Consider the following 14,823-nt stretch of genomic DNA (forward strand, 5'->3'; position numbering starts at 1 on the left):
TGGGATGAGCAGCGGCCACAGCGATGAGCAGCGGCCACAGCGATGATCAGTGGCAACAGCGATGAGCAGCGGCCACAGCGATGAGCAGCGGCCACAGCGATGAGCAGCGGCCACAGCGATAAGCAGCACCCACAGCGACGAGCAGCGGCCAAATTGATGAGCAGCGGCCACAGCGATGAGCAGCGGCAACAGCGATGAGCAGCGGCCAAATTGATGAGCAGCGGCCACAGCGATGAGCAGCGGCCACAGCGATGAGCAGCGGCCACAGCGATGAGCAGCGGCCACATTGATGAGCAGCGGCCACAGCGATGAGCAGCGGCCACAGCGATGAGCAGCGGCCACAGCGATGAGCAGCGGCCACAGCGATGAGCAGCGGCCACAGCGATGAGCAGCGGCCACAGCGATGAGCAGCGGCCACAGCGATGAGCAGCGGCCACAGCGATGAGCAGCAGCCACATTGATGAGCAGCAGCCACAGCGATGAGCAGCAGCCACAGCGATGAGCAGCAGCCACATTGATGAGCAGCGGTCACAGAGCTGAGCAGCGGCCACAGAAATGAGCAGCGACACATTGATGAGCAGCAGCCACAGCGATGAGCAGCGGCCACATTGATGAGCAGCAGCCACATTGATGAGCAGCAGCCACAGTGAAGAAGTCGAGACATCCCTTGCATCTGAAACATTTGCAGGGTAATAAGGTTCCTGCAAAGTGTGTGATAGAAACAAATGTCAAACAACTTGCACGGTGCAGACATTTTTTGTGCAGCAATTGAGAATTCAGAGGGGAAAATCTGCAATGAAATTGGATTTTGCAACAAATAATCTGCAAAAAAAATCTGCGGCAAACACTCAGCATGTGACCACAGCCATAGTGTGCAACCGAACATTGAGATTTTACAACAAAATTCCTTTATGAGCACATTATGCTGCAGATTTATGAAAGATTTCACTGTATGTAATGCAATCTGCACCGCAGGGGAACGTACGTGCAGAAATCTGGATGATTTTCTGCAAATCCGAATGGAAATCTGCAGTGAATAAACATTTACCTTTACAGTGCATGACAAAGAGTTTAGGATTTTTCTATTGTGGATTTTAGTGGATTTAGTTGTGTCTTCCAACGCTCTCCGGTCAGCATGGATCCGGCACCACACGATGGCCGCTGTCTGCCAGCCCTATCTACTGGCCAGCGGTCTGTACTGCAGCTCTCTCTCGAATTGCTCTGCAGTTAATGTTCCCTGAATGGCCTCACAGCCGGGGTTGAACACGGAGTAGGCGCTCTTCTCTCCGCTCTTTCTTAGGCCCGGCCTGCGAGTTCCTTCATAAAGCCAATAGAACATGGAGAGAATGAAGTAAACCAGTCCGAACTCCAGCTCCACGAAGAGGCCCAGCAGGACGAGCCACAGGAGGAACTTTACAAGAAGGGCGGCTTTCCACAGAGAGGAGGCGGTGGGCTCGAGGTCATGCTGCGACGCTTCTTCTGCCATCACTGGCATCCTCGGCAAAACCTACAAGAAACAACATGAAAGTGATCATTTCTTTGCAGTCGTCTCATTATCATCACAGGTAGGATTACAATCTGGAAGAACTGTGCAGCCGGGTGAGCAGGGAGGCAGCAACGCGAGGACGCAGCTTACTGCACCCTCGCCACTCCGGCCAGCTATGTCCATCAGCCAAACCAGAGAGGATATCTGCAGATAGGGTGACCCCGATATGAGGCGCAACAGACACTAACCTTCCGATCAGGACGGTCCCTATCTCTGATATCTCACTCGCTATGTGTCAGCAGATGTCAAAATAGGCGAGGGTCGAGCAGGACCGAGAACCGACACCGGCCTGTAGAAAGCTGCACAGACCAAAAGGGTTTGTATTATAGAGGCTCTCCTCTGTGCTGCGCCACCTTTGGCGCCTCTTACACTGACAAGACCCCACAATATCATGGTGTACGTCGTCAGCACTCGGCGTCTTCCGCTGCCTGACGCGAATGGTGGGGGAAAAGCAAGACACTGACGACGGCACAGTGAAGACGGGACAGAACAAGACGCCCGGACCAAGGCTACATGGCAGGACTCGTGATCGCCAGGCCAGTACAAGCTCTCGGGTCTGGGGTGATCCAGGACATAATAACGCACATTCAATGTGAATCTAATTTCTGGGAAAAATTTTTGAATGTGAATTTTCTCAGATTTGCTGCAGCATCAGATCTCCGCAATGGGCACACGAGCCCGAGAACGCTCACCAGCGTGTAAAGTATAACGTAGGATACGTGTCACGCTCCGCTGCACATGCTCCGGATCAGACAGCGCGGTGTCAGCCTTGTTGATTCTCTTTAATTATTACCAGCGGATATAGTAGACACAGCACGTGTCTCTATAACGGGGCTCCGTGGCACCTGTCACTGGAGACGTGGTCCCCATAGAAATGAATAGACATGCAGACCACCTCTCCACTGACAGCCGGGTGAGACAAGGCTCTCTGCAGACAGATGCAGGATGTGTCATGAACATATAAGGTGTAGCCCTTTAACGCTTCCTTTCCCATCTCACCTCAGTCCTGGTGTCGGATACCTGAGTTTCGGCAGGTTCCAGCCTTTCGCTCCTGCTGCACACTCTGTGAAATGTCTCTCTTGCCATCTGTATAAATGTCCTCTGCTCGGCGTCAGTTCTCCCCTCCCCGCTTTCTCCATCTTGCGGATGACTTTTGGCTTTTCTTGCTCTGAATTCTGCCAGTCGTTGCTCCATGGGTCCCTGCAGGACAATGACAGCGTGTCTTAGTGAAAACGATCAGCCACAAGGATGCTCATATTAATGCATTTATTCTACAGTACAATTAATCAATTAGCAGAAAGTGAAGGTAAAGAGACTCCTCTAACAAGAGGTTTCTGCATTGCTTTTCTTCTCTTCCAGTTGTCAAACTAGACTCACAAACATTATCACAGAGCAACATCAATTCTTATTCTCAGCGGCCTTTTGCTTTTCACCTCTGTATATTTCAAGCAAAGTAAATTGCAGCATAAAATCAGTTCTCTTCCCTATCTACAGACTGTGCAGTCTGCCCTCCATAAGGACTTGGATGCTTTCCTCTCCCTCCACTCTGATCTGCTGTGTACAACCTGACAGAGATAAGGTCAGGAACACAGTGCTGTCAGATCTATGTCAGAATGTGGGAGAAATAAAAACAGAAAAGGCAGAAAAAAGTTCAGCTATGGAGCGAGAAAGGGGAGTGTAACTGCAGCCACCGGCTCTATAAAAGTGTATAATGACCGAACACCTCCTGTCACTGTGTCCTAGAAAGAAAACTCCCCGGGCGCTCACTTCCACTCGATTACTTATATGTCCGGATACGGGGACAGTAACGGCAGAGCTGCTTGAGCGCAGGGCTCACATGACGGAACAACCTCACGTGAGTCCCAGGAATGTGAGTGCCGACACCGCTGGACGGCAATGGGGGTGTGTGTAAGTATTTTTATTTTAACGGGGGAAAACTGAGTGAGAAGGGGTTGCCCTAATAGTGAACAACCCCTTCAAGTTATTTTTTGGACCACAATATATGAATCATTTAAATAAACATGAGTACAATGCATGCTTAATAAACTGACACTGACTTCACAGCGATCGCATTCCTAGAACTTCTTATGCCACAGCACATTGCTCATAGCTACATCTCTCAGAATGTGGAGAGGAAGGAAAGCATCCAAGTCATTAGGGAGGGAAGACCATCCATGCTGTGGATAAAGATGAGAGCACAGGCAATGCAAATGGGAGGAAAAAATCATACAGACAAGTATTAGTATAGAGTGGAGAGAATGCATGGTAGACAGGAGGGAGGAGAGGGAAAAAGCACACTCTCCACATTCTTCAGCATCAGTGGGAAAATAAGTTCAGGAATGAAGCTGAGCTGGTACATGAGATCTGGAGTGGGCAAAAAGATCTCGCATCCAACATGTATTAGTGGGAAGGAGACCAAGCCTAGGAACAGGATGGCCTGAAAATAAGGAAGGAAGCTTGCAGCATGAAGCTTTGTGCTAATTGTGCACCAACATGCAAAAAATGATTATTTTTTTTCCTGTGGCATCCATCGCCTTTAAGCTCTTATTACAAGTAATGGAAATGCTGTGGAGTTTTCATCGGTATTTACGGATGGAAAAACTGTGGCATATTAAATTAGCAACAAAAAGGAGGGGATTTGTTTAGACCCTCATTCCACAGCCTTGCTAATGCTCGAGACCTCAGCCAAAACCCATTTGCAGCTGCTAATGGCCCAGTATCAACATTACTTTTCTAATGGGCACAGAATTAACAAAAAAAAAATAAATAATACAATTTACGGCTAATTCACCAGATTGTATAGCAATTATATCTTGTCCTCTGTATTGTGGTCACAACTCTCCTGACCTGAACTAATAGCCTCATTGGCAGTCATCATGTTGACAACGGGTTCTGTGACCAGGACTGCAATATGGACAAGAAAATACGGCGACCATACTGCTGTCTGAACTAGCCATGTAAGAGCCATCACCATGTCAGGATGTGCTGCTTACATAACGCCCATTCATTTACAAGGGAGGTATGGAGCTCGTGTAGTGTGGGTGCTCTCGGCTGATTCTGGCACCCACTGTGCCACAGGGCGGGCTTACCCTGGAGGGGTGGACTTACGCTGGAGGGGTGGACTTACCCTGGTGGGGTGTAACTAAGTGACTACCTGGTCTTCACTACAGTCTCTGATGGTGAGGATAGGCTTAGGCCATTTGGCTAGTAACCAGGTGCGACTCCAGGGCAGTCCCCGGACCTGCCGCAGCCTCTGACCAAAAGGTCAGAGGCACAAACGAAGCGCCAAGGTCAAAGACAGAGACAAGGTCACACAGTCCAAGGTCGGGCAGGCAGCACAGGATCAAAATACAAAGCCGGAGTCAGGAGAGGTCAGACAAAATGAGTGAACGAGCCTGGTCGGTAACAGGAGAGTCAAAACAAACACGCACCTTGACAAACTACTAGAGTTGGACTGAAGCTAGGGAGGAGCTGCCTAATATATCTCCTGCTGGCAAGGTATATGCCAGGGAAGCAAAACTCTGCAGGACAAAGTCTGGCCGTGCCTCACTATAGCTGGGTGGAGAGTCTCCCGCCACAATGGGATGCAGCAATGCTGGAGTGCTGGAAGAGGCAGTTCAGTGCGATGGCCTGACACTGGGAGAAGCAGAGTAGTGAGCGCTGTGACTAGGATGACTCTGAGAAGGCGTGCGAGTGACAGGCATGTCACAAGGTTTCCATCAGCTTGCAGCCTGGTTCATACTTCCCTTTGCCATAAAGAGGTTACAGAAAATACTGAAATATCGTGAATGGCCATGAAAAAAAAATAGTGGAGGCAAGAATGAATCAGTCTGCAAGCTGGTATAAAGACTGGAGAAGTGCACAAGCATCGCAGCCTCTTTAAGCCGATAGTCAGCCCTCCAGCCATCTAATGTTCATGGCCAGTCCTCAGAACAAGACACCAATCTTAAAAGGCTTTGCCGTTGGTCATTTGCTCTGTATTCTCACATCACATCTGGTCTGTTTTCTATTATAGCGTCCATCACGTTTCACCACACGCTGTTGAATATGTCAGAACCTGCAATGGAGCCTCCGAGCAGATGTGAACATGGCCGATGCTTTGCAGATTTGGCACAAGGATAAATCCGTGTCCCTCGCAGGCCGTCATGACTCATTGTCACAAAGTGAAATCCACATGAACGACATTCAAATGAAGGAAATGTATCGGTAGCATAAAGTCATGCCATGTGTGGATCCAGGCTTACACGGCTTTTATTTTGGGAAAGAAAAATAAAATATTACAACATTGCAGCCTAATGGCTGGAGAAGAGCATTCGGGGCCCGAGGTTGTTCCACTGACTACGATTTAGGGCCTTATGAAGCCTATTGACAGAGAATGAGCCACTGGGCTCCGAGTGTCACAGATTCATGTATCAAAGCGTTTATTGGCACATAATGAAATAGAAATGTTACACATTAATATTACTCAAAATAAATACCTACAAGAAAATTACATAGACACGAATGGGACAGATAATCAGAAACACAAAAATACTCTTCGCCTCCCTGTTATATAACCATCAGGGGAGTCACAAAGGACGAGAAAAAAACAGAAACAGGCCTCAATACAACTGCACTAATACAGGGTGCAGCCGACCCAAGAAAAATGGCAGCTGCCAAATGAGACAGCCAGCCTGCAATCAGGGACTGGCCGTGTGGCACACCAGTGCAAAAAAATATAATCCGTATGTGGCAGTGTTCACACAGGGAATGCAGAGCATCTGGTTCACAGCCTATTAGACAGGTAAGCATCTCTGTCTGTCACGCTCCGGTCAGGAGAGCCGCGGCCACACCATGCGCTAGCGGTCCGTGTCCGGACATCTGCATGTGCCTGATGTGATGAGAATTTTGCGTGCGCTCAGCTGGTTTTTGTCGCTGCTGAATTGCAGTTAAATTGGGTCTCATTCATGGTGTATCACAGACCAGTGGTCGGGACGTGCTGCTCCGGACCAAGGCCGGGGGCAGGATCGGCAGATCGCCCCCAGGAAGCTGCAGAGAAATCAGTGGTGAAAAACAAGAGGCATTTCCTAAGCCAGAATGAGTGCGGAGCAGGAGTCAGTATCTTCAGGACGTTCCACTTTTGAGTTTTTCAGCACCCATGGATGGAGTTTGGGTGTTTTTGTATTGTAGACACTCAGCCCAAAGGACGGAAGCAATTCCCGGACTTGTGGACAAAATGAACAGCATCCTGTAGATGAGAGGCGGCCCGTCTAGAACAACGTGGACTGTTCTCTATGAGACAGACCAGGGGGACGCTGCTCATCTACATGGGCTGACGGGCCCTGCTGGAGACGGATAGCTCCTTTATCCTACGTGCACACATTTTTTGGGGGGGGGGTTTTTTTGCAGATTTTCTAATGCAAAATTGCAAATCGCTATAGGACACCACAAAGACTCCAGGAAATCTCCCTGTGACCATACCCTTAGGGTATCGGCACACGATGCAGATTACCCCGCTGATTTTTCCAGGCGGATTTGGCTAAATCCGCAGGTAAGATAACCTGCGTTTTACCTGCGGATTTAGTGCAGAGTTTGTGCGGATTTCCCCTGCGTTTTGACACCGGCGGATTCCTATAATGGAGCAGGTGTCAAAACTCTGCGGATCCGCACAAAAGAATTGACATGCTGCGAATTTAAATCCGCAGACAATCAGCGCGGAAAAATCCGCAGCATGTGCACAGCGTTTTTCATTTCTCATAGACTTTAATGGTACTGTACAATGCAGCAGAATCTGCAACGTGTGCACATACCCTTAATGTGCATCGTCCACCCCGATTCCCGTCTTCTATGACACCACGTCCCGATTTCACCATGTCTTGGTCATTTTTGCACCCTCTTGTTGCGTGCGATTGCTGAAAAATAATCCGGTGAAGCAAGAACTGAGACAGGCGGCCTCCCAGAAAGTAGCAGAGGAATCAATATGCTATTCCTTGGTTTATGTGCCATCATTATTTTCTCACGTCCTTAAACTTACTCTACTCAAAGAAGTTAGGAATATTTGACTTTCTGGCGAAATTCATGGAAACGAAAAAAGATCCCCCTGCAGTGCTATTGTATCATGACAGTCGGGCGTTAATTTGGTTCGGTTTGTGGTTATATCCCAACAAAACCTGCCAGTGTCTCAATAACTTGTCCTATGGGCCTGAGAATCTCCTGCTGTTCACAAGTGGAGTTCGTGTCTGCTGAGGCATGGCACCCTACTCTTCTTGAAGGGTGGCCTTCAGGTCATTGAGGTTCTGGGGTAGAGTTTCGAGCCTCTACCTGGCGTCTGAGCTGATCCATAGGATTTCTATGGCCTGGAGAAAGTTCAGCCGCTCCTTTTAAGGTTCTCCAGGCTCCAGCAGCCGTTACCTAATGATGCGACCTCGATGGGCTGGAGCATTGCCATCCATGAAGATGACATTAGGGCTGTGTTGTTGGTGCAGAGGCACAAGGACTGGATTAATGTTATTCCAGTAGTAGGAGCTTGTCCCTTTACCATTCAGCAGGTGTAGGGCAGTTCTGTATTGATTACACACCTGCCCACACTAACATCTCCACCACCAAAGGCTCGTCTGGTGACAACAGTGGCTGATGCATAGAATGCTCCTTGAGGTCTCCAACATCGCTGACGGCCATCATTTCTGCTCCACGTGAATCGACTGTCATCACTGAACAGCAGAGGCCACTGGTCCCTCATCCAGCGTAGATGCTTCCTGTGCCTGGTGGTGAGGTCAGGTACTTTGCAGGTCGTCTAACCCACATACTATGATCTAAGTGGTCTGAAGTGACACATGGGCACCTCTCACCCCCCTTTAATGTGCCTGGAGTTGTGCGGCATTCATCATCTGGCTCTGAAGGGCGCTGATGACAATGAAGCGGTCATCAGCGTGGGATGTGGCAGAGGACATCCACTTCTCTGCTTTCCGGTGACTCTTCCAGTCTCTGTATCGCTGTTGTCACCTGCTGATGACTCTGTGCCCCTCTAAGGTCAGTGGCCACTTCCATCTGAGAACGTCCTGCTTGAAGCCTCGCGATGACGATGTCCTGGTGATCAAATGTTAGGTGTCATCTTGGTCTTACGTCATCACAACGTGAGCAGCGTGATGAGGACTGTTTAATATCAATTCTAACGGAATCCCAAAATCTATTGGTCAATTCATGGATTAAGCACGGGCTGTGAATTTTGCCATTAAAGGGGTTATCCACTAGACAACCCCTTCTTGATCTAAATGCTTGGCCCCAATAAAAGTTGATACTCCCCTCCCGTGCAGGCGCCGTTCCAGTAGTGTCCGCACTCGCTGTCCTGGGACTATCGTGTGATTGTCGTGACGTGACCCTGGCGTCTCTCTCTGCTGTCCGACAAATCGAACATGTTGAGGAAGTCCAGGCTGAAGCTGATCCGACTTCCTCTTCAATTCGACAGGAGGCAGGGACAGTGACGCCAATGCTGATGGGGGCTGAGGTCATGTGTCACAACAACCGCAGAAGCGCCATGAGAACACAAGTGCCAACAGCGCCAGCACGGGAGGCGAGTACAAGCTCTTTTTCATTTTTGTCGGGGCCAAGAGTGGGGTATGAGAAGTTGTCCAAGTAGTGGAGAACTTCTTTAAGCTTTTTGTTAGAGAACCTCAAGTTGTGCAAAAAGTACTGAAACATAGAATAGTTGGACATGTGCACTTAAAAGTTTAGAATTGTCACATTAAGTTCCCCTAAAAAGGTTAGAGGGCATTGTAGGATCATCCTGAAATTTTACCTGAAAGCCAAATAGGCCTAACTTTGTGAGTAAGGTGTTGGGAACCGGACCAGAATATGCCGGCACTGAGGTTTTCATGCCTCTTGACGTAAATAAAACTTTTATCAATAGCGGAATTCTGACATTTGTGACTTTTTTGAGGCAACATCCTGTACATGCACTAAAAATCCCTTATACTTTCAAGGGTTTGATCTGCTGTCTTTTCTGCAACAGGGGACGGGCAGGTGCCATCACGTGTACTGATACCTGGGGAGACGCGAGTGCGATCAGCAGGGATCATGCATTTGTCCCATCCAGCGTCCTGGCAGGCATCACCTGTAGTGATGAGCGACACTGCTCAGATAAGATGTTATTCGAGCATGCTCGTGTGCTAACAGGATCTTCGGTGTGTTCTAATACTATGTCTGAGTCCTGCAGCTGCATGTCTCACAGCAGAGCGACAGCCGCAACACATGCAGGGACTGCCTGTGTGTTAGCAGCGACACATGCGGCTGCAGGGACTCGATCATAATATTTGAGATCATCGAAGATACTGTTAGCACCTGAGGGTGCTCAGAGAACGCCTTATCCGAGCATGTTCGCTCACCACTAATCACCTCCCCTTGCAGAAGTTAGCGGAGCAGCACGAACAAGTCTCGGCCACAATTAAAAGCACTGCCCTGACAGACCTTTCCTTATTTTATGACCTACTTCGCAGTAGATTTGTTAATTTGAGGCGCAACCATAACTGTAGAGTGAGGTCTTCATGTGACACCAGGAGGGTGCTTACAGACACGACAAGAACCAACCCCATGAAATGCACTCATACGATCCACATGCCTGTAGGCTGTAAAGGAGACAGAGACCCATGAGAAACATCCGACACTAGTGGCAGGTCCTGTAAGCGCTCCACGTTCTCCTGGGAACCGATAGAGAAAGTTTGGCAGTACCACAGACGAGTGATCACTTTTTTTATTGACAGAAGACAGCAGACATAGTAAACCAATAACAAATGGAGAATCCAACTGTTTATTAACAGACACACTAAATACTAACAAGACAGAAAATTCTGGAAAAGACTGACGTTTCCACATCAGGACACGGCCAACTCATGGAGCGCCTGTGGATTTCTGTATCTGCTCCTTTAAGATGAGGATGCTCTGCCTTTGCTCTGGTGGCAGCATGGCAATCTGGTCTGAGGTCAACTGCAGGACCTGCATTATCAGAGCGGCCTTCTCGTGGTCCTGTGGGGTGATCTGGTTTTGTACCGGACTAAAGCCACCCTGTCCAGAAGAAGGTGGAACATTAGGAACAGGCCTCGTGGGCTGTGGAACCACCGATCCTGGTACTTGCATTCCAGGCATGGGACCGGGCATGGGACCCCTCGATGAGGGAGCAGGGCCTGGGCCCCTTACATCCATGGGTCGAGGCTCCATTGGTCTGGCATCTCTAGAGCCTCTGGCATCCAAAGTTGGTGCACGTGGATCCATCATAGGGGCTCCTCTCGATTCTCCAATCATAACCCGAGGTGGCTCACCCATAGGTCCCCCTCTAATTTCAAGGGTTGGAGGCCCTCTGTCGTGGTGCAGTGGCACGCCCCCTTGTAACGGTGGTGGCAGATAGCCACGGTTAGGTTGCTCGTCAATTGTTACAGTCAGTAATGTTCCTCCTCGTGGGTCATTGGGGCCATCTCCAAGAAGACCACGTGGAGGGACACTAGGTGCAGGAGGGCCGCGTTGTAAAGGGGCACGAGGATCTGGCATAGGAACACCCTGAAGAATCGGCCCTTGTGCAGGGTTTATGGGTCCTGGAACGCCACCCTGCATAGGTAGTGACTGCATCATTGGTGGAGCACCATTCACATGCATGCCCCCCACGGGTGCAGGCTGCCCACCAGGAGCAATTGGTTGAGTTAGGGGAACATTGGGACCCTGAACTGCCTGTGGGTTTCCAGAAGATAATGGTGGCACAACGTTTGGACGGTGAAGGATTTTCACAGCAATTTCTGGGTCGACAATCCTCATGACCACCTGAGCCTGAAGAAGGGCATAGGCCAACTGCGGGTTTTGCAGCAGCATGTTTCGCGCTTCTTGGGGACTATTCTGCACACACAGCTTCATCTGCTTCATAAGCTCAAACATCTGTTCAGGGGGTAAACTAGCGACAGCTCGACTTATAGACTCGGGAGCATCCTCGGGAGGCACAGGATCGCCATATGGAGACTCAATTATAGGCGTCCCAGTGCCCAGACTCTTCAGCTCCTCTTTGTTCTTCTCGCTGGCGGCGTTATCGACCCGCAGAGCTCTGCCGCTGAATTCTCTGCCATTGAGGTTACGCATCGCGCTAAGAGCAGTTTCCTGGTCCTGATACTCGCAGAAGCCATAGCCTTTTGGTTTACCAGTTTCCCTGTCATACACCAGTCTAAAACTGACGACAGGTCCGACTTCAGAAAATATATCCTTCAGCTGTTCCTCGGTGGCCTCATATGGAATATTCCCAACGAAAACTGACCGTAAAGATCGATCCACCGCTGGATCGCGAATATTCAATCCCGCCATTTAGCAGCGCTTGAAACCCAAGGTTAATTATCCAAAATCTTCTTGTTGTCTCTTCTTCCTCCTTGAATCTTTTATCTGCATAGAAAATATCTCATCAGTACCAGGAAAATCACAGGAATCCTTGAAGAGGGTTTTCCAAAATTGCCTAAAATGGTAGAAAATGCCATAAAAAACAACAAAAGAACCATTACTCACCCGATACACCCCAGTAGCTCCAGCGCTGACGTTTCATTGCGTCCTCCATGATGTGCCCATCTACTCATGTGACCACTGCAGCCAATCACTGGCTACATTGCTGCTGCAGACACACTGGTAGAGTGGCACGTCATCACTGCGGCATGGTAAACAAACTGGTGGAGGGCATCAAGAAAACTATCAGGCGAGTAATGGCTCTTCTGGCATTTTACAGCATTTTACCCCCTTCTGACAACTTTTCCCCCAATCTTAGGAAACACATTTAAAACAAATCTACTGATCGGCAAGGTCACTAAGCTCCGTCCAACTAAGAAATGCCACAAAACAAGATTACAAAAAGAGCATTAAAGACCAAGGCTTTCTTTCACAAATCATAAAGAGATTATCAGGACTTGTTACTGAACTGTCCCTAATATCGGTCATCATGTTATATCAGATAAGTTGGGGTCTGACCTCTGGCACCCCCATCAATCAAGCTGCTTAGTTCGAGGAATTACTGGACCTGCAGTGAGCACAGCGCCATACACCGTGTAGTGGTCACTATCAGGTACTGCAGCTTACCCAAGAATGACCACTACATGGTGTATAAAGCTGTGGAGTCCCAGGGAGCAGAAAGTCCCAACGACCTTAGTCCAGAACCACCAGAGCACGGCAAAGCTCCTCAGCAGTCAGTATCACACAGGATAGGATTAGATACACGGCTCAGCAGTCAGTATCACACAGGATAGGATTAGATACACGGCTCAGCAGTCAGTATCACACAGGATAGGATTAGATACACGGCTCAGCAGTCAGTATCACACAGGAGAGGATTAGATACACGGCTCAGCAGTCAGTATCACAGGATAGGATTAGATACACGGCTCAGCAGACAGTATCACACAGGATAGGATTAGATACACGGCTCAGCAGTCAGTATCACACAAGATAGGATTAGATACACGGCTCAGCAGTTAGTATCACAAAGGAGAGGATTAGATACACGGCTCAGCAGACAGTATCACACAGGAGAGGATTAGATACACGGCTCAGCAGTCAGTATCACACAGGAGAGGATTAGATACACAGCTCAGCAGTCAGTATCACACAGGATAGGATTAGATACACGGCTCAGCAGTCAGTATCACACAGGATAGGATTAGATACACGGCTCAGCAGTCAGTATCACACAGGAGAGGATTAGATACACAGCTCAGCAGTCAGTATCACACAGGAGAGGATTAGATACACGGCTCAGCAGTCAGTATCACAGGATAGGATTAGATACACAGCTCAGCAGTCAGTATCACACAGGATAGGATTAGATACACAGCTCAGCAGACAGTATCACACAGGATAGGATTAGATACACGGCTCAGCAGTCAGTATCACACAAGATAGGATTAGATACACGGCTCAGCAGTTAGTATCACAAAGGAGAGGATTAGATACACGGCTCAGCAGACAGTATCACACAGGAGAGGATTAGATACACGGCTCAGCAGTCAGTATCACACAGGAGAGGATTAGATACACAGCTCAGCAGTCAGTATCACACAGGATAGGATTAGATACACGGCTCAGCAGTCAGTATCACACAGGATAGGATTAGATACACGGCTCAGCAGTCAGTATCACACAGGAGAGGATTAGATACACAGCTCAGCAGTCAGTATCACACAGGAGAGGATTAGATACACGGCTCAGCAGTCAGTATCACAGGATAGGATTAGATACACAGCTCAGCAGTCAGTATCACACAGGATAGGATTAGATACACAGCTCAGCAGTCAGTATCACACAGGAGAGGATTAGATACACGGCTCAGCAGTCAGTATCACACAGGAGAGGATTAGATACACGGCTCAGCAGTCAGTATCACACAGGAGAGGATTAGATACACGGCTCAGCAGTCAGTATCACACAGGAAAGGATTAGATACACGGCTCAGCAGTCAGTATCACACAGGAGAGGATTAGATACACGGCTCAGCAGACAGTATCACACAGGATAGGATTAGATACACAGCTCAGCAGTCAGTATCACACAGGAGAGGATTAGATACACAGCTCAGCAGTCAGTATCACACAGAAGATTAGATACACGGCTCAGCAGTCAGTATCACACAGGAGATTAGATACACGGCTCAGCAGTCAGTATCACACAGGAGATTAGATACACGGCTCAGCAGTCAGAATCACACAGCAGAGGATTAGATACACGGCTCAGCAGTATCACACAGGATTAGATACACGGTGTCAGGTACAGGCCCTGGGTGACACTCGCTGGATACCATCTCTCACGGCTCAGTAGTTATGGCGGCGGCGGCCATGTGGAGGGAAATGCTCGGGTCTATCAGGGCTCTATTACGCGCGGCACAGGTTCCTCTAACAAGCAGCCGCTACCTCACACTCCGCCGGTGTCACCGGTACCGGGCGGGCGGTCTCTCACAATCACCGCCACGTCCGCTCCTCACCTGCGCCCCGAGGAAACCGGAAGGAACTTCCTCTGCCAGAAACTGCCACATCCGGTTAGCGACTACAGACGCCATCCGTGACAGGCTGCGCTCGCTGATTGGCTGAAAACCGCTGAGGTGCTGACACGTGACCTTTACAGAGCCTATATATATGGCTTAGAACGCGGGAGTTTTTCGCTGTCGTACTTCTGCTTCATGATGTTGTAGGTGGCTGCTCAGGGCAGCGGCCATGGTGGAGTCTCTGACCGCTCGATGGATCCTGAACTGGGAGCCTTTCTGACCCTCACCTGCCCGGAGCTGAGACGTTCTTGCTCCT

General features: G+C 49.2%; 2 protein-coding genes across 5 annotated transcripts; both read right to left on the reverse strand.

Annotated features, from left to right (window-relative positions):
- Nucleotides 1–885: 885 nt before the first annotated feature.
- Nucleotides 886–14,604, reverse strand: SAYSD1 (SAYSVFN motif domain containing 1). Of its 4 annotated transcripts, none has more exons than XM_073556287.1 (3): nucleotides 14,508–14,604; nucleotides 2,567–2,746; nucleotides 886–1,507 (listed from the first exon to the last, which is right to left on the reverse strand). In XM_073556287.1, the coding sequence occupies exons 1-3, from the start codon at nucleotides 14,580–14,582 to the stop codon at nucleotides 1,175–1,177; spliced, it is 588 nt and encodes a 195-aa protein (XP_073412388.1). In that variant the 5' UTR covers nucleotides 14,583–14,604; the 3' UTR covers nucleotides 886–1,174. The 4 variants fall into 4 exon arrangements, with proteins under 4 accessions (XP_073412388.1, XP_073412387.1, XP_073412389.1 ...); XM_073556286.1 differs by having other exon boundaries at nucleotides 2,546–2,746; XM_073556288.1 differs by having other exon boundaries at nucleotides 2,546–2,746; nucleotides 14,437–14,573.
- LOC141060027 (cleavage stimulation factor subunit 2-like) lies at nucleotides 10,257–11,857 on the reverse strand. The gene has a single exon (XM_073556285.1). It carries the CDS (start codon nucleotides 11,855–11,857, stop codon nucleotides 10,409–10,411), a length of 1,449 nt encoding a protein of 482 aa, XP_073412386.1. The 3' UTR covers nucleotides 10,257–10,408.
- Nucleotides 14,605–14,823: the final 219 nt, after the last annotated feature.

Source organism: Dendrobates tinctorius, unplaced genomic scaffold (genome assembly GCF_039654945.1).
Source record: "Dendrobates tinctorius isolate UK_male_01 unplaced genomic scaffold, ASM3965494v1 ptg000232l, whole genome shotgun sequence".
NCBI lineage: Eukaryota > Metazoa > Chordata > Amphibia > Anura > Dendrobatidae > Dendrobates > Dendrobates tinctorius.

Coding starts and splice junctions, on each gene's coding strand:
- LOC141060027 (XM_073556285.1), bottom strand. CDS start 11,857: ATGGCGGGATTGAATATTCGCGATCCAGCGGTGGATCGATCTTTACGG.
- SAYSD1 (XM_073556286.1), bottom strand. CDS start 14,582: ATGGCGTCTGTAGTCGCTAACCGGATGTGGCAGTTTCTGGCAGAGGAA. Junction 2,747..14,507: donor CCGGTTTCCTCGGGGCGCAG/GTGAGGAGCGGA, acceptor ATTGTCCTGCAG/GGACCCATGGAGCAACGACT. Junction 1,508..2,545: donor TATCCGACACCAGGACTGAG/GTGAGATGGGAA, acceptor TGTTTCTTGTAG/GTTTTGCCGAGGATGCCAGT.